At 50.2% G+C, this 26,329-nt stretch overlaps 1 protein-coding gene across 3 annotated transcripts in view; it reads left to right on the top strand.

The window, feature by feature from the left end:
• OXNAD1 (oxidoreductase NAD binding domain containing 1) overlaps positions 1-14,544 on the top strand; it is a 49,487-nt gene extending 34,943 nt beyond the window's left edge. For all 3 annotated transcript variants that reach the window (XM_004468458.4, XM_004468457.4, XM_004468456.4), the window contains 4 exons: positions 4,307-4,448; positions 12,310-12,552; positions 13,209-13,317; positions 13,977-14,544. In XM_004468458.4, coding sequence (XP_004468515.2) covers positions 4,307-4,448; positions 12,310-12,552; positions 13,209-13,317; positions 13,977-14,131 — 649 coding nt within the window. In that variant the 3' untranslated portion in view covers positions 14,132-14,544. The remainder of the gene's footprint in view (positions 1-4,306; positions 4,449-12,309; positions 12,553-13,208; positions 13,318-13,976) is intronic.
• Positions 14,545-26,329: the final 11,785 nt, after the last annotated feature.

Raw genomic sequence — 26,329 nt, 5'->3', positions numbered from 1 at the left:
AATTGGGTTGGGTCTTGCTTTGATTTCACTGATTATTCTGCTTGCTTCAATCTACTGTTGAAACCCTCTAGGGGATTTTTATTTTCAGTTATTGTGATCTTAATTTCAGCATTTCTTTTTGGCTCTTTTTTAAAATCTCTGTTTATTGATATTCTCATATTGTATGCTCATCATTTTCCTGATATCCATTAGGTCTTTCTCTCTCTCCCTCTCCCTCTCCTTTTCTTTCTTTCTTTTTTAACTCCTTGTATATATTGAGGATCATTTTTTAATGTCTTTGTCTGGTATGTCCAGAATCTGGTGTTCTTCATCGATGATTTCTGGATTTTTATCTTGTTTCTTTGCATGGTCGTCATTTCCTGTTTCACTGTCTTAATAGTTTTGGTTACAGACTGTACATATTAGTATTTTAAAGAGTTAACTCTGGGATTTAGTCCCTGAGCTCTCTGTTCCTTAAGTTTGTTTCCAACAAGTGTTACGACGGAGATTTCCTTGGGTTTTAGGAGCTAACAAAAACGAACAAACCGAGGCCAAAAACATTTTTCAGGTCTTTGCAAACTGGCTCTGCACTGGCTGGTGCTCTCCTATCAAGAAGGTCAACCTGAGGTGAAGGTGAAGTGCAGGGTCCTTTCTGTCCCTTCTGAGCCTGAGTTTTGTCCTGGGTTTGTGCTTGATTATGACCTTAGGAATTCCCCTGTTTACAAGAATTGAAATGTTCCGTCTCGTCTCCTCCCCTCCGGGTACTCTGTTGTATGACTTAAAGCAGCGTCCTTTGCCCCAGGCTGCTTTGGCGTCTGCAAGGGAAGTCCTGGGAGGGAGCCCACGAGGAGGTTCCTGGCTCAGTGCTTCAGGCTGCGCCCACGTTCAGGAGCGCCAGAATCTCGGAGAGGACACTGCACCTTCCAGAACAGGGCCAGGCACCCATGTGGGCGTGCAGCCTGGGTGCACTCTACACCAGGGAATGGGGGGAGGCCCAGCAGTGGTACCAGGAGCGTCTCCGCCATGTTTAAACCTGTGTTTTCTGGATTTGGCCCTCACCCAGTTACTCCATCCCTTTAGCTGTTTCCAGCATTTTGAGGAAGATGGCTCTGCCAGTTTTTGCTAGTTGTTCAGATTCTGTGGAGGAGCAGCATCCTGGGCGTCTCCCCCACCGCCTCCATCACCTGGCCTCTGTCTCTGTGTTTGGATGGACTGTGTTTTCATTTCTCTTGGGTACATATCTAGGAAGGGAATTGCTGGTTCATAGGATAACTCTGTTTTAACATTTCCTACCACTGCCAAACTTTTCCAAACTCGTTACACCACTTGACGTTTCTACCAGCAGGGTCCGAGGATTCCGTGGTTTCCATGTCCTTTTCAGTGCTTGTGATGGGTTGTCTTTTTTATTACAGCCATCACAGTGGGTGTGAAATGGTAGCTTATTATGGCAATGACTAATGGTTTTGATAATCTTTTCCTGTGCTTTTTGGCCTTTTATGTATCTTTTTTGGAGAAATGTCTTTCAAATCCTTTGCCTCTATTAAATTGGGTTGTCTTTATTATTAAGATGTAATGAGTTTGACATATTCTAGATCCATGACCCTTAGCAGATATATGATTTGCATAAATTTTATCCAATTCTTAGGGCTCTCTTTTTAGCTTCTTGATGGTATTGTTTGCAGCACAAAGTTTTAAATGTTGATGAAATCTGGTTTTCTGTGTTTCCTTTTGCACTTGTGCTTTTGGTATCATGTCTGAAAAACCATTGCCAACCCAGAATAATGAAGATTTACTGCTGAATTTTCTTTGAAGGGTTTATAGTTTTAGCTCTTAAATTTAAGTTGAGCTTCATTTTTGAGTTAGTTTTTGTATGTGGGAGTGAGATGTCAGCTTCATTCTTTTGCATGTGAATATTTAGTTGTTGTAAGCACCATTTTTTGAAGATTTTTCTTTCTCCCATTGCATTGTCTTGGCTCCCTCGTTGAAAATCCATTGACTGTAAATTTCGAGGGTTGTTTCTGGACTCTTGAGTTCTGTTCCATTGATCTACATGCTTCGCCTTATGCCAATACCACACTGTCTTCTTTACAGTAGATTCGTAGTTGTTTTTTTGTTTGTTTGGGTTTTTTAGGCGGTATCAGGGATTGAACCCGGGGCCTCATGCATGGGAAGTAGGCGCTCAGCCACTGAGCTCCATCTGCTCCCCAGCGAGAGGCATTTTGCAGGACCTTGTGCATGGGAAGCAGGCACTCAGCAACTTGAGCTTCATCTGCTCCCCTGTAGTAAGTTTTTTTTTTTAAGATTTCTTTATTTTTTATTTATTCCCCCCCACCCCACCCCCCCGCTGTTATCTGCTCTCTATGTCTATTTGCTGTGTGTTCTTTGTCCGCTTCTGTTGTAGTCAGTGGCACGGGAATCTGTGTTTCTTTTTGTTGCGTCATCTTGTTGTGTCAGCTCTCCGTGTGTGCGGCACCATTCCTGGGCAGGCTGCACTTTCTTTCACGCTGGGCGGCTCTCCTTGCAGGGTGTACTCCTTGTGCGTGGGGCTCCCCTACGCGGGGACACCCCTGCGTGGCAGGGCACTCCTTGCGCACATCAGCACTGCGCGTGGGCCAGCTCCACACGGGTCAAGGAGGCCCGGGGTTTGAACCCTGGACCTCCCATGTGGTAGACAAATGCCCTCACCACTGGGCCAAGTCCGCCTCCCTGTAGTAAGTTTTGAAATCAAGAAATGTGTGTCCTTCAAATTTATTCTTTTTCAAGATAGCCTGATGATTCTGGGTCCCTTGAATTTCCATGTAAATTTTAGGATCTGATTGTCATTTTCTGCAGTATATGCAGCTGAGGCTTTAACAGATAATGCATTGAATCTGTTGATCATTTTGGGGAGTAATGCCACTGTGTAGTAAAGAATTTAACCTTACTCAAAGAGAAGACTGGCTTTGTCCTCAGCCTCTGGAAGGTAACCTGTGAGTCTTCAGAATGTAATACCTGCTGAGAGTGTCTTTGTTTGCCTTGGGCCAGCCCTATGCCAGTGTGATTTGAGCCACACCGCCATGTAAATTAGAGTGTCCTAGCTAGAACCTCCCTTAGTTCAGTGTCGAATGCAGGTGGTGAGAAGGGACATCCCTGTCTTGTACCTGTTCTTAAGAGGAAATCGTTCAGCTTTTTACCATAAATTATGATGTTAGCTGTGGGTTTTTTATAGGTGGCCTTTATCAGGTTAAGGGAGTTACCGTCTATTCTTAGTCTGCTGAGTATTTTTATCATGAAGCGGAGTTGGATTTTGTCAAGTGCTTATTCTGCATCCGTTGAGATAATCATGTGTCTTTAATAAGTCTATTAATATGGATTTTCAGATGTTAAACCAACCATGCATTCCTAGGATTTTTGTGTCGATATTCATAAGGAATATTCTGTAGTTTTGTTTTCTTGAGCTGCCTTTGTCTGGTTTTATATCCTGTGAACACTGGCTTTATAGAATGAGTTGGGAAGTGTTTACCACTTCTTCAGGGTTGTGTTGTTGTTGCTTGTGGGGTGCGTGGGGGGGCTGGGAGGAAGAGTTTGTGAAAGGTCAGTGTTCTCTAGCTGTCTGGTGGAATTTACCAGTGAAGCCTGTCTAGCCCTCTGCTTTTCTTTGTCGGAAGTTCTTTCTTTTTTAAAGTCCCCCTCCCCCACCACCTGCGCTTGCTCTCTGCTCTCTTGATCCATTTGCTGCACATTCCTCTGTGTCTGCTTGTCTCGTCTTCTCTTTAGGAGGCACCAGGAAACGATCCTGGAACCTCTGACGTGGGAGAGAGGCACTCAGTCACTTAAGCCACCTCGGCCCCCTGGTCTCCTGAGTCTCTCACTGTCTCGCCTCTGTGTCTTTCTTTGTTGCGTCATCTTGCTGCGCCAGCTCTTCATAGCACAGGCCAGTGTGCCTTCACCAGGAGGCTCTGGGAATCAAACCTGGAGCCTCCCGTATGGTAGATGGGAACCCAGTCGCTTAAGCCACTTCCACTTCCCTGTGGGAACTTTTAAAATGACTCATTCTGTCCTTTTCCTTGTTATAGATCTATTCAGGTTCTCTGTTTCTTCTTGGGTCAGTTTGGCCATTTGTGCCTTTCTAGGGATGTGCTGTCGCGCTGTTCCATAGGCTTTCCTTATAATCGGTTGTCGTTCAGGTTGGTGGTGACACCTGCTCTTTGATTTCTGATTGCAGTAATTTGCTCTTTCCTTTTTTTTTCTGGGTCAGTCTAGCTAAAAGGTTGGCCAGTTTTGTTCATCTTGTTGCCCATTTTTAAAATTGCTTCAACCATAATAATTTATTTGCCTTGTCTTTTAGGGTTGATTTCTTTATCCCTGGAGTCTCTGTAGTTGGTGGGTTCTCAATATGTTCCAGCCCCAGACTTCTAGAACAAGAGAGAATGATAGAATTGGCAGTGAAATACACAAACCACCCTCCTGCTCTCTGGATTCACAATCAGGTGAGTAAATTATTCAAACTTGGAGATCTGGGCCTCACTCTCTCTCCCACAAAATTTGTGACCTGCTCATTTGATCACCCTAATAAAACCTAGGCTTGTGTGGAAAGGTACATGCTCATGAATCTTTCTCCTACATCCAGAAGTCAGCCAGGGCAAAGAAGCGGGGTCTTGCTGATGCATTCTAGATTACCCAAAGGAACTTTGGAATCTGAAAATGTCTTCTGGATCACCAAAAATTAACTGCTGAATATTGTTTTAGAATTAAAGCACTTTATATTATATGCAAATTTTTGAAAATTGACCTTCTGTATGTCATAAAAATGATCAATCTATAAATCAAATAATTTCATCCTAACCTCCCTAAATAAAAGAGAATTGAATTATCATTCTGTCGTTTTCGGGGGGAGGAAATGGCAGCCGGTGTCTGCTTACACGTTTAGACGGTGCCTAGAGCTGAGCATTGCCAACTTGTGCGCGTTGCCTCTCTATTTTAGTGCCTGGAGAGCTCTCCACAAGGGATTCCGACGGGAATCCACGCTTGCCTGCCGTTAGTACCTCATGCTCACCCCAGGAGTCGACATAGTCCCCCACAGACAGCCTGCTCGTCATCCTCTGACTTCTGATAGCAAAGAATAGCAAGAATGGGGTCAGAACAGATCGGTTACTGTCGTCTTGGTTTTGACCCCTGACTCCTTGTCACTGCCATCCCTTTCATTGTCGAGTATTACTTCTATATTTACCAACAACCTCCATCCCATCCCAGGCATTTCTTATCCCCCTTTACCTAAAAGGAATGGAGCAGTACACATATGGCTTCATAAACTCTGCATTGTTCCTTTCTTTTCCTGGAATTCACCCGGAGTCAACAAAGGAAAACAGAAAACAAAAACTCCAACATACCTCCAGCAGAACTCACAAACTCTAGTGTTGCAGAGAACAGTTTGTGCTTATATAGGAGCGACATGGGGTAAGTACAGGCAAGAGCCCAGCAGTAGCAGCTGACAGTGTCAACAGGAATACACATTGAGGACAGAGGGTACCTGCAAAAGAGTGTGAGCAGGGTCGACTTAGTGGCCACAGAAGTCCCACCCGGACGCTGTTAGGGTCAGCCAGGAGGCAGGGCACACAGAGGATCACCAGACGAGCCGTGTCTGTAGGAAGCAGTATGTCCTTGTCCTGGCTGAAGAGAGCTTTGTGCTGGGAAGACCAGTGCACTGGCCTTGACTCATCCTACCTTAGAGGACTTCTGGTAAATAGTTGATCCAGAAAGTCCCAGCTCATCTCAATCTCGTGAAAGAACTCAAAGAAGAGCCAAATAAATGGAGAGATACATGCTGTTCATGGCTTAGAAGACAACGTAGTAAAGTAGTCGGTGCTCCTCAAATTGAATATCAATTTAATATAAATGAAAATCTCAGCAGGATTATCTTGTTGACATAGTCAAGCTGATTCTAACGTTTATATGCAAGGGCAAAGGAATAAGAATAGCTAAAACAGTTTTGAAAGAGAAGGATAAAGTGGGCAGAACACATTACTCAGATTTAAGGCTATAAAATAAAGCTGCAGTAACCACATCAGTGTGATGTTGGTGAAGAGACAGACACACAGATCAGTGGAACAGAACAGAGCTCAGAAATAGAATGGCACAAATATGGCCATTTGAGTTTTGACAAAATTGCTGAAGAAATTCAATGGAGAAAAGGTAGTCTTCAACAAATAATGTCAGAACAATTGTATGTTCTGAAACAAAACTTCAAACTAAACACACTATTAAAAAAACTAAAAACAGATTGGTCACAGATCTAAATATAAAGCAATGAAACTATAAACCTTTTAGGAGAAAACAAAATCTTAAGGACTTCTAGTTAGGCAAAGCACTCTCAGACATGACACCGAAGGCAAGATCCATAAAAGAAAAATCTGTGCACTGCTTCATCAAAATTTAAAAAATTTGCTTTGCAAAAGGCACTGGTAACAGAACTAAAAGAAACTACCAGCAAAGAACCTATATCTAGCAAATATAAAGAGTGCTGCAAATTTTTCAATAATAAGTAAACAGCCCAATTTGCAATGGACTCTTGAACAGACACTTCACCAAAAAACATCAGGATGGCAAATCAGCACATGAAAAGCTGTCCAGCACCACTGACCATTGAGCAATGCAGATTAAAACCGTATGTAGTGGGATACCACTATTTTTGCCTTATCAACTAAGTTTATGTAATAGTCTCAATCCTTCGTTGTCACAACAGCAGTGTTTGCGACACCTTCACCAGGAGTAGGTGCCGTCTCAGGGAACTTCTCTGTTTGCCCATCCGTAAGCAGCAAGTTGGTTCAGTCGCGTTTCACCACGAGAGCGCAGCAGTTCAGTCACATCTTCAGGCTTCACTTCCAGTTCTAGCTCTCTGCTCTTTCCACCTCATCTGCAATAACTTCCTCCACTGAAGTCTTTTTTTTTTTTAAGGTTTATTTTATTTATTTCTCTCCCCTTCCCCCCCAGTTGTCTATTCTCTGTGTTCATTCACTGTGTGTTCTTCTGTGTCCACTTGCATTCTCGTCAGGTGGCATGGGAATCCGTGTCTCTTACTCATTGCATCATCTTGCTGCGTCAGCTCTCCGGGTGTGCTGTGCCACTCCTGGGCAGGCTGCACTTTTTTCGTGCGAGGTGGCTCTCCTTACAGGGCGCACTCCTTGTGCGTGAGGGACACTCCTGCATGGCAGGGCACTCCTTGCGTGTATCAGCACTGCATGTGGGCCAGCTCACAGTTTGAACCCTGGACCTCCTATATGGTGAGCGGAAGCTCTGTCCATTGGGCCAGTCCGCTTTCCTCCACTGACGTCCTGAACCCTTCACCCTCACCCATGCGGGTTGGGATCAGCTTCTTCCAAACTCCTGTTCATGTTGATTTTTTTTGACCACCTCCCATGAATCACAAATGTTCTTAATGGCATCTAGAATGAGGACTCCTTTCCAGAAGCTTTCAGTTTACTTTGCAAAGATGCATTAGAGGAATCTCCATGGCATCTATAGCCTTATAAAGTGTATTTCTTTAATATTAAGTCTTGAAAGTCAAATGATTCCTTGAGCCATGGGCTGCAGAGTGGACGTTGTGTTGGCGGGCATGAAAACAGCATTCATCTAATGTACCTCTCCTTCAGTGCTCTTGGACGGCCAAGTGTGTTATCAGTGAGCAGTCTTATTTTGAAAGGAATCTTTTTTTCTGAGCAGTGGTTTTCAACAGTGGGCTTAAATAAACATTCAGTAAACCGTGCTGTAAATAGACGCGCTGTCATGCAGGCTCTGTTTTCCACTTAGAAAGCACAGGCAGAGTAGATGCAGCAGCATTCTTGAAGCCCTAGGATTTTGAGAATGATGGATAAGCGTCGTCAGTCACCAGCCGCAGGAGAGCCTCCCTGGAGCTTTGAAGCTAGGCTGACGCCTCCAGCTGTGGAGATCCTGGATGGCGTCTTCATCCGACAGAAGGCTGTTTGGGCTGCATTGAAAATCTGTTGTTCAGTGTAGCCACCTTCATCAGTTACCTTAGCTAGATGCTCTGGATAACTTGCTGCTTTACCTTGCGCTTTTATGTTCTGGAGAAGGCTTCTTGCCTTCAGCCTCGTGAGCCAACCTCTCCTGGCTTTACACTTTCCTTCCACAGTGTCCTCACCTGTCTCAGCCCTCACAGAATTGAAGAGAGGTAGGGCTTTGCTCTCTGTGAGGCTTTGGTTTAAGGGACTCTTGTGGCTGGTTTGATCTTCCATCCAGACCACTCAAACTTTCTCCCAATCAGCAGTAAGTCTGTTTACTCCCTTACCATTCATGTGCTCCCTGGAGTAGCACTTTTAATTGACTTCAAGAACTTTTTTCTTTTTTTGAAGGAAAAAATGGAACTGCCCTTATTTGGCAATTACTTGATTGCCTAGGTAGAAGATTTCAAAGAATTTTCAAAAAGAAAATCTGTGAAAGCTTCTAAGTGAGTTTAACAAGGTCAGATGATAAAAAGCGAACACACAATATTCAATCATATTCCTACGTACCAGCAAAGGAAATTTGTATTTCACACAAAATGAAATTGATATTTGCAGTGCCATCAAGAAAAAATGAATTGTTGATATAAAAATATGAATTGTTGATATAAAACCAAGAAATATGTGCAGGAGCTCTATGCTGAAAACTACAAAATATTGATGAAAGAGGTAAAATATTTAGGTAAATGGAAATATGTGTTAAATTCATGAAGAACTTTTCCTTTACATTTACAACTTGGCTATTTGGTACAAGAGGCCTAGCTTTGTCATGCCTTCCTCACTAAGCTTAATGATTTCTTGCTTTAGATTTGCTTATTTTTGTTATTTTTTGGAGGTCTTGGGGATTGAACCCAGAACCTCCTACACGAGAAGCAGGCGCTCAACCCCCGAGCTCCATCTGCTCCCGATGTGGCTTTTGATTTAAAGTGAGAGCTGTATTACTTTCCTTTCACGTGAACGTTTAGGGGCCAGTGCAGGGCTGTTAACTGGCCTAGTTTCAATATTGTTGTGTCTCAGGGAATAGGGAGGCTGGAGGGGGCGGGAGGGAGCAGATGGGAATGGTCAGTGGTGCAGTCAGAACTCACAGGGATTTACGGGGTAAGGCGGCTGGCGTGTGTGGCCGCGGTCTGTGCAGTGACATCAAAGGTCACTCACTGACGCCCTGCTACCACGACAGATGCAGTCATGGTGAAGAAGGTAGCATATCTTGAGAATTACCAAATGTGGCACAGAGACACAAAATAAAAACATGCTGTTGGAAAAATAGCGCCAACGGACTCGCTCAGTGCAGGGTTGCCACAGACCCTCGATTTTGTATTAAAAAAAGCGCAGTTCCTGCCAAACACTGTAAAGTGAGGTGTGCCTGCAGTGCCACTCCTAGAGAAATGAAGGCTCGCGTCCACGCGGAAGCCCGTACACAAACGTTTACGACAGTCACAATCGTCAACACCAGGCACACCGCCATCCCCCTCAGTGGAGAATGGATAGACTGTTGCATCTCCTACAGTTGGTGCTGAGCAACAAAGAGGTGAACCGCTGACGCACACACAACTGGAGTGACTCTCAAAGAAAATGCGAGTGAGAAAAGCCAGGCTGGGAAGCTTACGCGCTAACTCCATTTGTATCCCAGTGATGGGAATGAGCTAGTGATTGGCGGGTTAGGAGTGGGAGGGTATGGCCATAAAGGGATAGCACACGGACATTTTGGGGGTGACGGACTGTTCTATATTTTGATTTTGGTCATAGTTCCGTGGATCAGTGTATGCGTTAGAATTGAGTAACGCGGGGAGTAGCTCTGGCCGAGCACCTGCTTACCTTATATGAGGTCCTGGATTTGATCCCTGGTACTTCCAAAAAAAACCTTCAGTAACTGTACACCTCAGGAAAAAAGTCAATTTTACTATCAGATAATTTTAAAAATAAAAACGTGAAACTACGTAGGAGTGGAGAACGAACATCGCTGTGGTGTACGTGACGAGGTGTATCTGCTGGGCTAACGGGTGGGCGCTTCCCTGCGCTTTGCCCTAACGGACCCCCGCCCCGTCTTCACTCTCCCTCCTGAGGCCTCCTGCCCAGCTCAGCTGCCCCGCCCGTCGGGGTCCCTGCGGGTTTTCCATCTCTTACCGCCCCTGGGCTGCCTCCTGCCCCTCGTGCCACGGGGTGGCAACTCCAGGGGGTCCACGTGCCCGTGGTCAGCATGAGCAGCCGTTGCAGCTCCACCCCGAGCCGCTCAGCCTCTCGCGTGAGCTGACCCGGGCCTTGTCCCCAGCTCCCTGCTGGGTCTCAGGCCTCACTGGCACGAGGGAAGGAACTTACCCCAAAAGCCTGTCGAGAACCTCGGCGTGGTGTTGCGCCAGCGCACATGTAGTTACGGCGCCCGCGCGGCACTGCCCGGGGGAGGTGCACACAGCCTTTTCGAGGTCAGCTTGTCCTTGGAACCGTGCTCGGGGCCCGCTTTCCTCCTGAGGACCTGGCTTGTCAAGCTGCTGGAGTGGACGGTGGGGACCCGTGGGCGTCCAGTGGCTCCAGGCTGTTCTGCTAGGACAGGGCATAAAGTGCCCTAAACCTCTTCCTCTGTTTTATCTGCTTTGGCTCCTGCTCCTGCCAGGGCAGAGGGTTCTCGGCAGCTCTTGTGCACTGGGCTCCAGTTGACGGCACTGTCACAGGGGACTGTCCCAAGGCAGGCGCCTCACGGCCGCACTGGGCAGTGTCCTCGGCTCGCACTGCTGGGGCAGTGCTCGCGTCCCCTGCAGGCCTCCCTGACAGGTGGCATTGGTCAGCAGAGGACAGAAGTGGCTTTTGATCTTTCCAGATGCCAACACTTAGGAGATAGATCTACTGAGGAGTATTTTGTCACAAAGGATATGAAAGGCTTCTTGAGCATTCCCCGAGGCACATTTTCTTGCCAACTTGGGGGTTGGAAGTGCTCTGGTTTCTAAAAACAATAACCCAAAGGCTTTCTTTGTTGTCATTACCGAGCATGCCAAAGATGACCGTTGGAGAATCGCCAAAGATGACCGTTGGAGAACGTGATTCCGCTCTCAGATCTCACTTTCTCACTATCTTAGACTCTTAGAGAAGTGCACGGGCAGGGCAGGGAGGACGAGGGGCGGTCCACCTGCCCATTAGGTCGTCAGGTACGGCCTCGCATGTCTTGGCTTCTTTTTATTTTTTGAGACTTGAAGGAACATTTTTAAGCACTTTGGTAGCCTGTGTAGCGATTTCTAGATTGCAGCTTTTCCTAATAGAAAGCTCCCTTGCTGCTAATTTGTTAAAAATGAAAACCCACTTAGCATCCTACATGTGCAACCCTGCTACGTATTTAAAATGGGTAAGTTCAGACTTTTTTTTAATCCCTCAAGAGAAAAGATTTCCATTCATTTAACCGTTCTTTACCAAAGAGAGCCTGTTTTGTGAATTCAAATAATTTTCACTTCTTCCTTAGCTTTTCTCCATTTAATTCTTCTTTCAAGGTGTAGAGCCCCAAATTGCATTTATTTCAGAAAGTACTTGCTGCTGGCGTACCGTGTGCGGCGCTGGGAGAGAATGGCCTGTAGAAGGCACGTCTCCCTCCGGGAGAGGGAGGCCACTGAGGGGTTTACACCAGGACGCTGATGGGGCCAAACCCGTGCTCTTGCTGTAAAGCTCTCACCGCCCCCCGTTCCTGGACTCCGCCTGTCAGTGCTGGGGAGAGGGAGGCAGGCCTCCCCGGTGCTCGCGCCCGTGACCGCTGCAGTGGCCAGGCCCCCCCGCAGAGCTGCAGGCGGCAGGGGTTCCCCCGCGGGTGCCTCCTGGTGCCCGCAGCAGCTCTGGGTGGGGGTGGGGGGGCAGCCCGGTGCTGTCGCCTGCTTTAGGACGCGGAGCAGAGGCTCGGGAAGGTGCTGGATGGATTCCCTGGGGATGGTTCACAATGGGGCTGTGATTGAACCTGGCTTTCCGACTCCCAAACCAGCCCCTTTTCCTCTGAACTAGGCGTTGTCAACCCTGTCAGATCCAGTGCCCCCTTTCTAGAACTATCCTGAAATGGGTTCGTAGTTAACGTAACAAGCAGAATTTTAAAATGAACACAGTTCTCTTAAGTGTAATTCGAAGGAATAAAAAACAAACTGTTTCAAGATAGGAATGGCTGGGTGTGCCCAAACAGGAGGGCAGAAGGCAGTGGGCGGGCGGCTGCTCCTCCACGCAGCATCACCACGCATACGCCGCCGGTGGGGGCGGGGTCGCGGGGTGACAGGGCTGCACCTGCACGGCGGGGACGTGGTCTTCTAAACAGGGAGACTGCGCGGGGAAGGTCTGAACACTACAAAGGACCATCTTGTCTTCCCCGCCTTAGTGCGCGCTTGGCTCTGAGGTGGCCCTGAGAGTGGGGGGAGAGTTCTTCTACGACCCCCAGCCGGAAGACGCTGCCAGGAACCTCGTGCTGATTGCAGGGGGCGTGGGCATCAACCCCCTGCTCTCCATCCTGCGCCACGCGGCAGACCTGCACGCAGAGCGGGCCAGCGGAGGACGCGGGCGTGAGCTGGGGACCGCGCAGCTCTTCTACAGTGCGAGGACCACCAGCGAGCTCCTCTTCCAGGTGAGGGAGGCGGCCGAGTGTGCTTACGCACAGCGGTTCCTTGTCCGCGAAACTTGCCCCTGGCTCTTTATTCCTGTAGAGGCGCACAGCTTTATCATGTTCAGATGAGAATTCGCCACCCCATCTTACACGGGACAATCTGACAGCTAGCGGGGAGGAGGTTCCGGTTAGGACAGCACAGGGTAGGTTCCGTGGGTCAGGTCGATAAAGAGGAGACTTCAGGTGGCTCCCGTGGCTCGGGGGAGGTGAGAAAGGGCTTGGACCAGCTGGGCACGACGCCCCAGCAGTCCCATCCAAGCACATTTGATGGCGAAGGCGTCTCTGGGTTGCGTGGCAGCTGCAAGAACAAGAACAAAAGAACAGAAACAGTTAAAAGACGCAGCCATGGTCAGTGAAACTGCTGCTTAATTGCCAGTGTTGGAGAAAAAGGGAAAAGAAAAAACTCCCGGGGAGAGTCAGCAATGTGCTTGTTAGCATATTCAGATTTCAATTAAAGCCAAATAGCCCCTGCGCTCTGAATGCTTCGGCCCCGCGGCTGCAAACAATAGCCCTAAGTGGAGCGGGTGGAGAGAATGGGAGGCAGGGCTCGGTGGCTGCGCACATCTGTGGGGCGTTTTTAAAAATTGTAGTGTGACCAAATACGTTTGACATTCCAGAAAAGTATCATCCGTTTAGTAAATGAATTTCCTGAGAAGATTACATGCAGTTTGCATGTCACCAAACAGACGACTCCGATCAGCGCAGAACTCAAGCCCTACGTCACCGGTGAGCGCCCTGGAGGCATCTGGGCTCGCTTCAGGCCTTTCCTTGGCAGACAGGCCACTGGGCTGAGTGTAGACGCTTTACTGTTGGGGGTTGCCAGCTGGGAACGTCACTACCTAGGGAACTGAGAGATTCATCGTGGAAAATACGGAGAGGTTTAGCTGGATTTCCTGATTATATACAGGTTTTCATTAAAACACATGTTCTGCATTTTTTCGGGGGTCTTTGTGACATCACCGTAGGATGCATACGAACAATTGCTGTTCCAGCCTTGACTGAATCGAGTCCATTTGCTATTATGGATCATTTAAATTACGCGTGGCTTCTGCTTGGAGAGACTTTATAAGTAAACAGCTTGTTTACTTTACTGAAGGCAGAGACCACTAAGCTAGTTGCCCGCTGGCAAGTGCAGCATGCTTAGCGTCCCGCTTTGCCGCAGGTGCGGTGCATCCGGGGCCGGGGATGCACGCCCTGCCCTGGCGCTGTCTTAGCACCACGCTGGCCCAGGAGCCGTCGCCTGGCCGCTCCGTCTCGCCCCTGAGCTGGGCGCTCCTGCCGTGCTGCTGGGCGGTAGTTAGCCCCTCGTTTCAGCACGCGGACGCGTCTCACCTAGGTCCATGCTTATTCTGGTATTTGTGCGTGTGTGTTTTGTTTTTTGGTAGAAGGAAGAATAACGGAGAAGGAGCTAAGCGAGCACATTTCAGAAGAGACTTTGTTCTATATTTGTGGCCCACCTCCGATGACGGACTTCTTCTCCAAGCAGCTGGAAAGCAGCCACGTTCCCAAAGAACACATTCGCTTTGAGAAGTGGTGGTGAGGCGCAGGCAGGGGCGGTGCCGGCGCGGGTCGCAGCGGGCGGCGGAGTGAGGCTGCTCCGACCTCGGGCGTCGAGGACTCTGCCTGCGCTGTCTTCCTCTTCAAGGCTGTGACCTCAGTGGCCAGCTGGAGAGCAAAAGAGAAAGCCAGGCAACAGACCTGAAAGATACGCTTTTTGCAACGACTTCACTGATTAATTTTTTTAGTATATTGACTTTTTAAAAAATCAGTAACTGTTTAATGTACCATTAATTGGTTAATGGAGGCTTCTCCTTTGTCCTTAGGGGGAAAATTACATATCCTTATGTTTAATCATATGAAAATGTGGGTTTGTGTGGAAATACAGGCTCTCTTTGGATTACCTGACAGCGGCCCATATAGCTTATGTCCAATAAACTTATGTTTTAAACACAATATTAATTTTACTTAGAAAATCCTTTGTATTTAGTGTCTTGGCTTACTTTCATGGCCTATATCCTTCCTTCTTTTGGACCATCAAAATGGGTTTGGAAATGGAAATTGCTTTAAGGAATTGCATCTCCAGCAGAGCTGTTTTCTTGTTCGTGAATGTCCTCAGTGCATATCTTCTAAAAGAAACCCTCTCTGCGCCTTGGCCGCACGCCTCGGCCCTGGGGGACAGCTGCTTTCTAGATGGCGGTGGCCCATGGCGACGCCCTCACGGGCTGGCAGTGACGCGTGCTTAGGCCGAGGTGCGCGTAGAGCGCCTTGCCAAGTCCTGCTGCTCTGCTTTTCACTCCGTTGCTTTTTTGGGGTAGTTCCTGGCACCAGCATCTGCTCACACGAAGCTGTTGAGGGGCTGAAAGGAAGCAGCTGGCAGCTGCCCCCTGGTGAACCTGGCCTGTGGGCTCATCTCGGGGTGGACAGGTGCTTCGCCCCCGAGCTGCCCCCATGAAACTGCTGGGAGGAGACTGCATTTCCTGTCTCAGTTTAGATTTTTTAAAACTGCAAAAAAACAATCCAAAACACCCGGAGGGCCGAGCGAGGCCAGGCCTTGGCTTCTGTGCTGGGCAGGCAGCCCCCTGGGGGACGGCGCGGGGTGGAGGGAGCCCGGGAGGAAGAGGGCAGGTGCAGAGCCAGGAGCCGGGCCAGTGCCGCAGCCGCCTCTTCTCACCTCGCCGGCCACAGCCCCCCGGTGACCTCCAGGCCCCCGCAGCCGACGGGCTTGTCCTCGTGAGACACGTGGTGGCAACACCGTTCTGGTTCCTGTGCCCCTTTGGCTTCGGTCACGTCTCAAGCAGGTCACCTGTCAGCCACTCCAGTCCCAGGTTTGAATTCCGCAGGGGAAGGGAGGGCAGTTTCCCTGACTGGAGAGTCAAAATCCATTCAAGGAATGACCACCAGCCTTTCAGGGGTGGCGAGGGGGTGGGGGCGCTCTGGGCACGGCTGGGCATTGGGCTGAGCAGTCAAGTGGGCCAGGGGTGCCGAGGTGTGGGAGCGGCCCGGGCAGCGGGCGGGTGGAGGTGCGGGGGCGCGTCTTCAGAGGGGCGGGGGCGGGGGGGCTAGCAGCGCAGGGGGGACAGCGGGGGGGGGGGGGAGCAGTGGGGGTCCCGCCGCTGTTCTCAGCGCAGCGGCGCCCAGGCCTGCCCGCCTGCCCTTGTCCCGAGGCCCTGGCTCTGCCCCACCTGCCCCCAGCCTACTGCCGCCATCTGTAAACGGCTCGAGTACAGCACCTTCCAGCCTTGATCTCCCTGGGCCAAATGCCCAGCAGCATCTCCTGGCCTGTGGGCCAAGGGTGGGTGTCCCGTGACCCCTGCCTGCCGGCCAGTCCAGCTCTCTGGCACTCGAGTTGAGCTAGCTCCCTCCAATACGGCTTGGAATTCAGTGCCGTAGCCGACAGTGTAGACTGGAGCGCGCCCTTGGGCCAGACGGTCTGGGTTCACGGTCCAGCTGTGCCGCTTACCAGCTGAGCACCTTGGGCAAATCACTGCAGTGCTCTAGGCCTCAGTTTGTAGCTGAACACCTGTACACACACCCCTGCAGCCCCACGTAAAATGGAGATCGCAGTACCTATGTCATGGTGCGATTAAATGTGATTATATTTATATATATATATAATGCTTCGCAGAGCACAGGGCACGTAGAACTAGGGGAGTGGATTGTTGTTAATTTGCTCTTCCTTGTTCTATTCAGAAAGGGTTCCAAGCAGCTGGGTGGCTGACGGTAGCCTTAGGTGGGCAGGGCGCTGGCTACACCCTCTGTGCTTGGCACATAGGAAGCACTTGGTAGCTGTCTGTTAAGCAGGCAAATGGTCCTGTCTAGAGCTGGATTAAAGGACTTCTTCCCGATAAGTTCATAAGAAGATGTTTTATGACACGAGACCCTTTCCCAGACTGCTCAAGAGGACCCGTCCCCCTGACGTGAGCACCAGGCCAGCGCTGTGCCGCGTCGCCACCTCCATTCCCAGAACGTTCCATCAGCCCAAATAGGAACCCTGTGCGTTTGACGCCTTAGCTTCCCATTCCCTATCCCCACTCCATCCCCTCATGACCTGTACTCTAGATTCTGACCTTGAGTTTGCACATTCTAATTATTTCAGATGAGTGAGATCATACACGTTCTGTCCTTTTGTGTCTGGCTTATTTCACTCAAAATAATGTCTTCAGGGTTCATCCGTGTTGTTGCATGTATCAGGACTTCGTTCTTTTTTACTGCTGAGTACTGTTCCACTTTATGCATATGCCACATTTTGTTTATCCATTCATTGGTTGCTGGACACTTAATTCCTTCACAATTGTGAAAGATGCTGCTGTGAACATGGGGGTACAAGTATCTTCTGAGCCCCTGCTTTCTGGGCACGTACCCACGGGTGGGATCGCTGGTCTGGTCTACACTGAGCTCCCTGAGGGCTGCACCCCTTACAGGCCCCCCAGCAAGGAACGTGTGTTCCTCTTTCTCCACATCCTCGCCACCACTTGCAATTCTCTGGTTTTTGAACAGTTTCCGTTCTAATGGGTGTGAAATGGTGATATATCTTTTTATGTTTTTGCCTGTCTTTTACTATAGGTGCCCTACCCCCACCCCACACACACATACGTACACATTTTTCCTCTTCTGTTTGTTGAAGAAATGGGCTCGTTTGTCCTATGAACATTCCCATGTTTTGGACCTGGCCGGCCGTAGCCGCAGGGTGTCATTTAACACGCCGCCCTGCCCTCTGTAGCTCGTGTCGACTGCTCGTTAGAGCTTATGTGGGTGCAGAGGAAGTCCTTTTTGCCGGGAGTCGCAGGTGTGCTCTGTCCTTCCTCCTGTGTCACACGAGGCACGCGATGCCCGATGGCCACGCTTGCAGCCTGAGGATCAGTCGGTGGGCTCAGCGCTGCCAGCCTGACCCAACCTGTGTGAGGTCCTCAGCCGCTGCTGGTCGCCGTCTAAGTCTCGTTCCATGAAGGAGAACTTCTCCTTCCTCAGTTAGGGCCTGGGATTCTCTGCAGAACTCCTGCCTGCCTTGGCCTGCCCCGTACGGAAAAGGGCAGTGAGTGTGGATGAGCCAAGGCCTGGGCACCTCCGAGGAGGACACTGGAATGATGAGGGAGCCTTAGGAGGTCACCGCTGTTCATATACTTGGCTCCTTTCATCCACCCCAGTCCTCTTGTGAGTCCACGTTGTCTCACGTTGCCCCTGCTGTGGTAAGATTTGGGGCTCTCAAGAGATGCAAAATGTTCCCAATAAACAGGAAAAGGAGGCGAGCGTGGTGTCTGGAAGCCCCGTGGCGAGGAGGTTTGAAGGAGCGAGGCCTGGCCAGCTGTGCGTGGCGCCGATGGGCAGGGGAGGTGAGCTCTCCCGAGCGACCGCAGGCTAACAGTTGAAAGGTCGTCGGTGAGCGCAGCGGGCCGGGCTGGAGGGCTGGAGGGCGGAACGGGAGTGGGTTAGGAACAGTGGGGGAGGGCTCCCTCGCTCTAGAGCCGGCAAGACTCCAGTGTCAAGGGACTTCGCTTCAAAGGGAAGGAGAAAAATGGGGCGGGAGCCGGGAAAGGGAAGTGAGGTCAACAGAACAGGGTTGTTTTTTTTTCTCGGTTGATTTTTTGTTTCTCAAATTTTAGAATTTGAAACAATTTTAGATTTATGGGTGAGTTGCAAAGATAGCAGAGAGTTCCCCAATGCACTTCACTGGCTTCCCTGAGTGGTAACATCTTACATAACCATGGTACATTTATCAAAACTTAAGAAATGAACTCTGGTACAATACTCTTAGCTAGAGTGTGGTTTTTAAGAGGAGTGAAACAGCAGCCTGACAGGTGGTGAACCCTAAGAGTCCTTCAGTGGGCCCCAGGTGGGGGGTGATGACTCTTTCTAGAGGGTGAGGAGCCCATGGGCTGTCATTTGTTTAGCACCTGCTACGTGCGGTGGCTGTGCTGGGAAGGGAAGAGGCAAATTATTGGGAGAGCAGGTTACGCGCTTCGGGAAACTATTTTTATGAGGCTAATGAGTGATAAAAGCTGTCTTCTAGAAAGAAGGCCATTACCGATAACATTTCAGCAGGACAAAGTGGAAATGCTCTGGGAGGAAAATGCTCCTTTGCACCTACCTCCTGGAAGAAAGAGAAGCTGTAGAAGCGGGATGAGCGGGTGGGCTGTTAGGGGGGCAGGGCTGGGAGGGGGTAGCAGGAGAATGGGAACCTCTGGAAACAGTGGGAGGGGGAGCCTTCGTTCCTGGACACGTGGGTGCAATGTGTGTCATGGGGGCTGTGAATCCCACTAGGTGAGGGCTCGCGGTGGGTGTCAGAGCAGCCTTCTGATGCTTTTTCCCTTCTGCAGGAAAAACAGCAATTTCCTCCATTCCTGGGGACTGCAGGTGATCACAGACTGATCATTTAATCTGATGGCCAGTACTTCATTTTATTTTAAATGAAACTAGAAAAAAAAAAAGAAGAAAAGAAAGCCGTCACAAAAAGCATTGTTCTCATCTTGGAGAAATGGTTGGTGAGCTGTCTTGTCTTTATTAGTAGGTGCATGAACAGTAAGTGTGGTGATGACATCCACAGATCCCTTCCAGGCCGTCGTCAGCTCCAGGCATGCATTTCACGGGGTTTTGTGCTGAGGAATCCAAGCATTCGGAGTTCTCCAAAACCCCACCCTAGTCTTTTCTACCTCATCCACGTCCTGTTTCCCTGTGCTTGAGCAGAAGAAGATTTTGTCTGTTCCTTTGTTGTTTTTTAATCACTTGGTAAAAATGATCATAAAAAGTTCAGTAATATCAAATGCTGAAGGCCTCTCAAGCGCCTCTGTATTAATGCCTAGCTAAGTGTCCCTTTAGATATTTTACACTGTTTTAACCTTATATACATATTACTATGTGTGCTCATTTTTTAAACACACTCCAGATTGTGGACATAAATGATAATGTACTTAATCATAGCCTGTGATGGGCATTGAGGTTTTCTTCAGGTCTTGGCTATTATTACAAACAATATTGTAATGAAGGAACTTTTACATAGAATTTTTGTGCACATAGGTATTTCTGTAAAATTACTAGAACTGTCATTCTGGATCAAGGAGGATATGCCTTTTAAATGGACTGACATAAATTATGCTAGTTTATACGCCTAATCTAAATTATGCCTAATCAGTTTATGTTCTTAATGTAGAATGCAAGTGCCCCTTTCTCTGCCTTCTTCCCAGCACTAGATACTCTCTGTTCTTAAGCTATTTTTCCTAGTCAGTTGGGTTAACGTTGATTTTTTAAAACATTGACTGTTCCCTGAGTATTCCCTAGCATTTTTTTCCAAAGTTTTTTTTTAAAGAGACATTTTTTAAAAAGTAACATTTCTGCTCCTGCTTTTGAGAATGGTGTGTTCAGTTCATCTTGATACTTTACTGATTTGTAGCTGTTATAAGATAGAACGAATGACAGTCCATCTGTTATATGTATATTGCAAAGATTTTCTCCCAGTCTGTTCCTTGTCACTGAATTTTGTTTGTCGTAACTTATACCAAAGTTTAAAAATTTTATATAATCAAATATGTCAGTCTTTTCTCTTGGGCTCTTGTATGGATATATTTTCTTCTGATACTTTTACAGGCCTTTAATCCTTTGGGCATTTATTTTTATGCTTGATGGGGGAATGGAGATCTGACTTTTTCCAGATGACTTTCCAGCTGCACAAAGCAATTTATCAAATAGTCCACACTTTCCCCAATGATTTGAAATGACTCCTTTATCACATACTGAGTTTTCATCTACAGATGGATTTTGTCCTCAGCTCTCTACTCCATTCTTTGGGTCTATTTATGTGTTCCTCCTCTGATAACATACTGTTTTATCTAGCTTTTAGTATATCCCATATTTTCTGTACCAACTTTTCTTTCATCTCCAAAATACTTAAACACACATAGATGTGCACAGCAATAGAACTTCACTTCTTCAGGTAGAGTTATAAAGGGGAAGTGACGGGAAGTAGTAACTCTGCAGTTCACCTGAATCAGTGGTGCCTGGAGCCCTGCTGTCAAGTGAGCACCACAGCCACAGCGGTGCTCGGCACTTACAGAGCATTTTGTTTTATCTCAATAGATTTCCCCACAACATTTCTGTGAAGTAGGCAGAATAAATAATGCTGTACTCGTTCTACCAATAAGGCTGGCCCAAGGTCACACAGCAGGCTGTGACAAGCCAAGCCCAGGTAACTTGGTGTCCTCCTTCTCTACTTGGAGGACTCTCCTTTCCACACTCTCATTTCATTCCAAAATCTTCCTGCCACTCAAGGGGTGAGTTCTCCCTTTCTTTCAAGAAATTAAATAAGAACACATCATCTCCAGAACTTCCCAGTTAAATGAGGAGCTTTTGTTTTATCCAACTAGGCCCCCATACTCTTAGAGACAGTAATAGCCTAGAGAGAAGAAGAAAAAAAAGGGACAAAGCTTGGCTGACTGTGTGGCATGCTAGAAAGAATGTGGCATCAGGCATCACGACCCCTGGAATGGAGTTGCCCCATTCCACCATCTCCCTCCTTTAGGACTCACTCCATTTCTCTAACCTGCTTTCCTCACTGTCAAGCAAGTAGAACCATGTAATTTAAAGGCCCTTTCAGCTTTACCCTTCCACTATTTCATGATGGAAAAATGGGCCCTGGAGATCAGGGCAGTTGAGGCTGATCTTTCTAATGAGAGATGACTGAGTAGCTTCACTGTCTTCAAATATTTATCAATTGTTGCAATGGCTGCGGTTGGCATCTCCAGTGTGGACAGAATAAGAAGAAATTGCCTTGGACCGAAGCAAGGGGCAAGTCTGGCTTGACGTAGAAGACTGTGGACTATACAGATGATTAAATTCTGGAGTCGAGGCCCAAGAGAAATGAAATAAAACCGTGAATAAGAAATAAAACTGACAGTATTTGCCTACCGGGGCTGAAGTGGGCTTGCTGAGACGGGGCTAAATGATGGTGCCCTGGCTTCATAAAAGGAAGGGTTTTGACAGTTATTTACTAAGGCGTTTCATGAATCTAGAAACTTCACCACGCTTGCTTGTCTTTCCTTCAAAGAAGATTTTTTGTTTTTTTTAGTTGAAGAATCAAGATAGGAAGTGCCCAGAACTGAAGATCACGAACAGATGTTACAGGAAGCATTTTGCTGTTCACTGGGGTAAGTGAAATATATTTCTTACGTGCATTAAACGTTTATATTTAGAGGAAACAGAAAAATCCAAAGGCATGCCGACCTTAATGACCAGTGAGCAACAAATTGAAGTACAGAAGTCTTACGTTTTACTGCATTAGTTGTGGGGTGAAAAGCCTTTCTCCCCCCCCCCCCAGTCAGCCAACATGGGAAACATGCTTTTAAACTCTCTCTGGAATGAATTCAATTCTTTACCCCATTTCCAAGACACTGTCCCCACAGTCGACAGCCAGGGCGGGTACCGCTGGTGCCCGGGCGAGAGCGTCGCCGTGACGGCCTGCATCTCCACTGCCCGTGTTCACAGCCTCGGCACCTCAGAGCCATGATGGACAGTTGAGCCTGTGCTGCCTTGTGCCACCCCCACGGCAGCTCTCCCACCAGCTGCGCCGACTTCCTTGCCCTCCCCCCAAACTTAAGGACATAGTTGCCCGCCTTGAAGGAACTTGCATTTAGATGACTTGGTTAATAAATACTGTTGAGTCGGCTATCAGCGTGGTTTTCCTTCTTCAGGCACTGAGAACCAATCCATAAGAGTTCTAGAAAAGTCCCAAACGAGCCTAGAAAAGTCCCAAACGAGCCTATCCCTGGAGTGTTTATGCGGAGGAAATGGCTTTGACCAGTTCATGCTTATCTGGTCCTGATACGCCTGATGGCTGCAAGCGCGCCTTCCTTCACCAACCAACTGCAAGAGCACGTCCGGTTTTCCCTCTAAATAGCTGCTCCCTGCCCTTCTCTCCCTCTCCCCGAGGTGCCCGCCACCAGCACCCCCTGGACTAAAGCTCTGGCCTCTTCGCTTCTCCTCTGCGCCCCCTCCCGGCCCTCATTCAGCAGCAAGCAGAGTCTCCAACCTGCACGTCGGATGTTCCTTCCCTGCTTAAACCCCATCCAAAGAGGTGGCGAAGCCAAGTGCCCGAAACCTGCTGGTTTTTACGAAAGGGTAGTTATTGGGCAGAAAACCTTATAGTTACAAGGCCCTCAAGAGTCCCCCTCAAGGTGGTTTTCTCTCCAAGTCGGTTTCCACATGCCGAGGCAAGACGGCGGGCGGTCCCTGCCTGGCCTCTCCTCCCTTCTCCCTCTTGAGGCTCACGGGCCCAGCTCTTCCGTCTCAGCCGTGGGCTGCAGAGGGCCCGTCTCTTCCGTGGCCGCGGGATCAGCGTTCTTCTCCGCCGTGTCCATAGCGCTCTCACTCCTGTTCATCTTCGTCTATGTGTCTCCTTGATTGTCCGTTAGTTCCAGCCTGCCGCGGGGGCGAGGACTCAGATGTGATTTACCCCACTGCCATGGCCGGCTCAGAGCCCCGTCCTGGCATCATCTAGTCAAAGCCGTCTCGGCTGACTGATACAATCAGAGGGCATCACGCCCAGAGGAAGAGACCAGTCTGCAAACATCCTCTCCCTTTGGAATTCATAAATCCTCTCCAACTGTCGCAGACAGCCTCCCGTTAGCCCCCCCGAGGGCTCGGCCTGCGCTCGGCCGTGAGCACCCTGCCGTGTCCCCGCCGCTCTGCTCCCGCCGCCTCCAGCCTGCCTCCCGGACGTGCCCCGGCCGCCTCTCTTCAGGGCTGCCCTGTCCCTCCCGTTCTCGTGCCTCTTGGCCGACACACAGCACCTACTGTGTGCCAGCCCTTTCTGAGCACTTCCTGTGCCTTTTTTAGAAACAAATCAATTTTATTGATACATATCATCAAAACGTACAATCCATCCAAAGTGCCCGGTCAGTGGTATTTGGCATGATCGCACAGTTGTGTATTCATCCCTTCAGTCGTTATTCTAGCATTTTCATTATTTCAATAATAATTTAAAAAACCCCCCAAAAATCATCACCCTCAGTCTCTCTCTGCTTCCCCTGCTGTACCTAGCTACTTTGTGTGTATTGATTTCTTTAATCTTCAAAATAACTGTTACCCCCATTGCAAGATGAGCAAACTGAGGCAGAACGGTCAAGTAACGTGCCCAAAGCCGCCTGGAAGTGGCAGAGCCGGGCTTCTAAGCAGGTGACCGGCTCTAACCAGTGGGCACACCTGCTGCGGGCCCCCAACAGCTCGTCTGGCAGCTCTGGTGAGGTGCCCATGCCCCTCACCCTCATGGCACCCTGAACCCTTCCCGGGTCCTAACTTGACGCAGTGACGCAGTGTCCGTCTCTCCAGGTGGGCTGTAAAGGCCAGGGCCCCTGCGGCTCGCCTGGCCCCCTCCCCCAGCACCCCCACAGCGGTAGGGGGATAAACGGTCCCTCGCCCCACACAGGCCGCCTGCCGCCGGCTGCTCTACTGGGGGCGTGGGGCAGCACCCCCAGCCCCGGGGAGCCCCTGCCTGCAGCCGGCGCGCTCTGAGAACCTGCGGATGACGCGGCCGCCCCGGAAAGCCCAGCCCAGGCCAGGGGGCTTGTCCTCAGCACTGGGTCCGCAAGTGTCCCTGCTCAGGCTCTGAGAGCCGCATGAGGCAGCGCGGTGGCCCTGGAAGGCCACCCCGGGAGCTGCCTGCCCGCTCCCCAGCCCCTGCAGGACCCAGGCCAACGGCAGTGCCCGCCCTGGACGTCGTCCTGCCCGAAAGCCGTGCCATGTCTGCGAGCCGCTCCCAGGCTCTGTGGCTTGGCCTGACCGTGGTGAGCGTGCAGAGGGCAGCGCTGGCTGGTGCGCTGCCCAGGGGAGCCCGAGTGCCCTCCCCGCTGCGCTCTAGTTTGGTGTTTGGAGCTGCCCCATCAGCACCGACTCCAGGAAAGGAGGTGCAGGCTGGAGAGCCCAGGACGTTCAGACAAGGGCTGGGTTAGCGCCTCTGCTCCTTACCAAGCACGGAGGCTGCACACCGCGTGGCTGGTGCTTGTCCTGTCGGGACGTGGGCCTTGGCCTCGGGGACACGCAGGCCTCGGCGTACCAGGGGCCTGTGCCATGCCCACGACAGGGCCCTCCTGAGCTCTGTCAAGGGCCTTGGGGACGAGGAGGGCTGGGGCGGGGCGGGGGCCGAGGGGTTCAAGGTGAGCCCCGGTGGCGGGTTACGCGCACCCTGCTCGGGATCTGAGGTTCCAGCTGGGAGGCCCCGGAACGCAGGGGGTGGGAATGTGAGAGAGCGGGGGCACTCGACACTGACCTGCGTGCACCGTGGGGAGCGCGCCCCAGTGCTCACGGGCACTGAGCACTCCGCGTACCTCATCAGCCCTCTCGGAAGCCTGAAGCATGGGCGCCCCTTCACGGGCCTGCACACGTGAGGACTGAACTGCGCTCCGTCATGAACACAGGTCTCCGTGGCTCCACGGTCAGCCCTCGGCCCCATGGCCCTGTGCCCTGGAGGGCACTGCCATGGCGCTTCTCAAGCTGGGCCTGGCAGGCATTTGCTGCAGCTGGCTTGAGTGATGCCAGGCTCCACTGCTGCCCCTCCTGGAAATGCACCCCTGTGCGGGGGCGCAGCGGAACTTGAAAACACTTTCCTAGCGAAAGGGAATCCGAGTTCAGCCACAGCCTTGTGTAATGTCTCTTGTTACCAGCGAACGCTTCCCTTCTCCTCCTCCACAGGCAGAGGAGTGGGCCGAGCCATCTGTGCACCCTCGGCCCCTGGATGCCCACCAGGCCACACGGTGGAGGGACGGGGCCAGTCCCCCCTGCCCCTCGGCCCCTGGTGCCCGCCAGGCCACTCAGTGGAGGGACGGGGCCAGAGCTCCATGTCGCTCCCCACTTCCTGATCGCCCCGGAACCCCATTCTTCCCAGAAACACAGAGCCGCAGCCCCCTGCTGCCAAGCCCCGTGTGCCTGCACAGCCCCCTGCTGCCAAGCCCCGTGCGCCTGCAGGGCTCTTCCTGGGCCTCAGTCCACACGCCCGCCTTTCACTCACCAGCAGTCACAGGAAAATGAAATTTCCTTCCAGAAGCCCCCATCTGAAATGGCCATCCAGGACGCTGGGAGAGGATTTTAGGGGCTGGGCTGGTCCCCACATGTAGAAAACCATTTCATTTCAAAGGAAGAGGCTTTGGGAGCAGGTATAGGGCTCCTGCAGCTGGTGCTCCTGAATCACAGCTCCAAGCTCAACTCCCCCGGCCGCCTGTGCAGCCGCCGGCCCAGGCCGCTCCCAGCCCGCATCTCCGGGGCACCAGGAGCAGGTCAGAGCCCCACGGTGGCCCTAAGTGCAGACGAGGGCGGCTCTCTTGCCGGAATCAGCAGGAGTCGAGAGGCTGGGTGGAAAATTAAGCTCTTCAGGAATGGTTAGCCGGCCCTAGGGCCAGACTCCCCAAGGAATTCAAGCTAGACCCAGCGAACTTTCACTTTTTTTCCACGATAAACATAGCCAACATGACGTGTTTTCATTACTGAAAGTGCCACCCAAACTGAGTGATTTAAGGCTCTGCCGGCAGGATGCAGCCTGGGACCCTGCGCCTCAAAGCTGTGAGGCGGGAGCTGCTTGCGTCCAGCCTGCCTCCAGCCAGCGTGTTTTCTAAAAGTTGTGATCCTCTAGGATATGTGCCAAGAGGCAGTATTTTTATTAAATCAAAGTGCTGGCTAGATGTTAACAGTGGGGAAATGTCATTTAGAGAGAGTTTTCTTCGCACCGGCCCATTTCAGGTGAGCTCTGGGAAAGGGTAGGGAG

This window comes from Dasypus novemcinctus, chromosome 31 (assembly GCF_030445035.2).
Source record: "Dasypus novemcinctus isolate mDasNov1 chromosome 31, mDasNov1.1.hap2, whole genome shotgun sequence".
NCBI classification, from domain to species: domain Eukaryota; kingdom Metazoa; phylum Chordata; class Mammalia; order Cingulata; family Dasypodidae; genus Dasypus; species Dasypus novemcinctus.
This window is presented reverse-complemented; position numbering and strand designations above follow the sequence as displayed.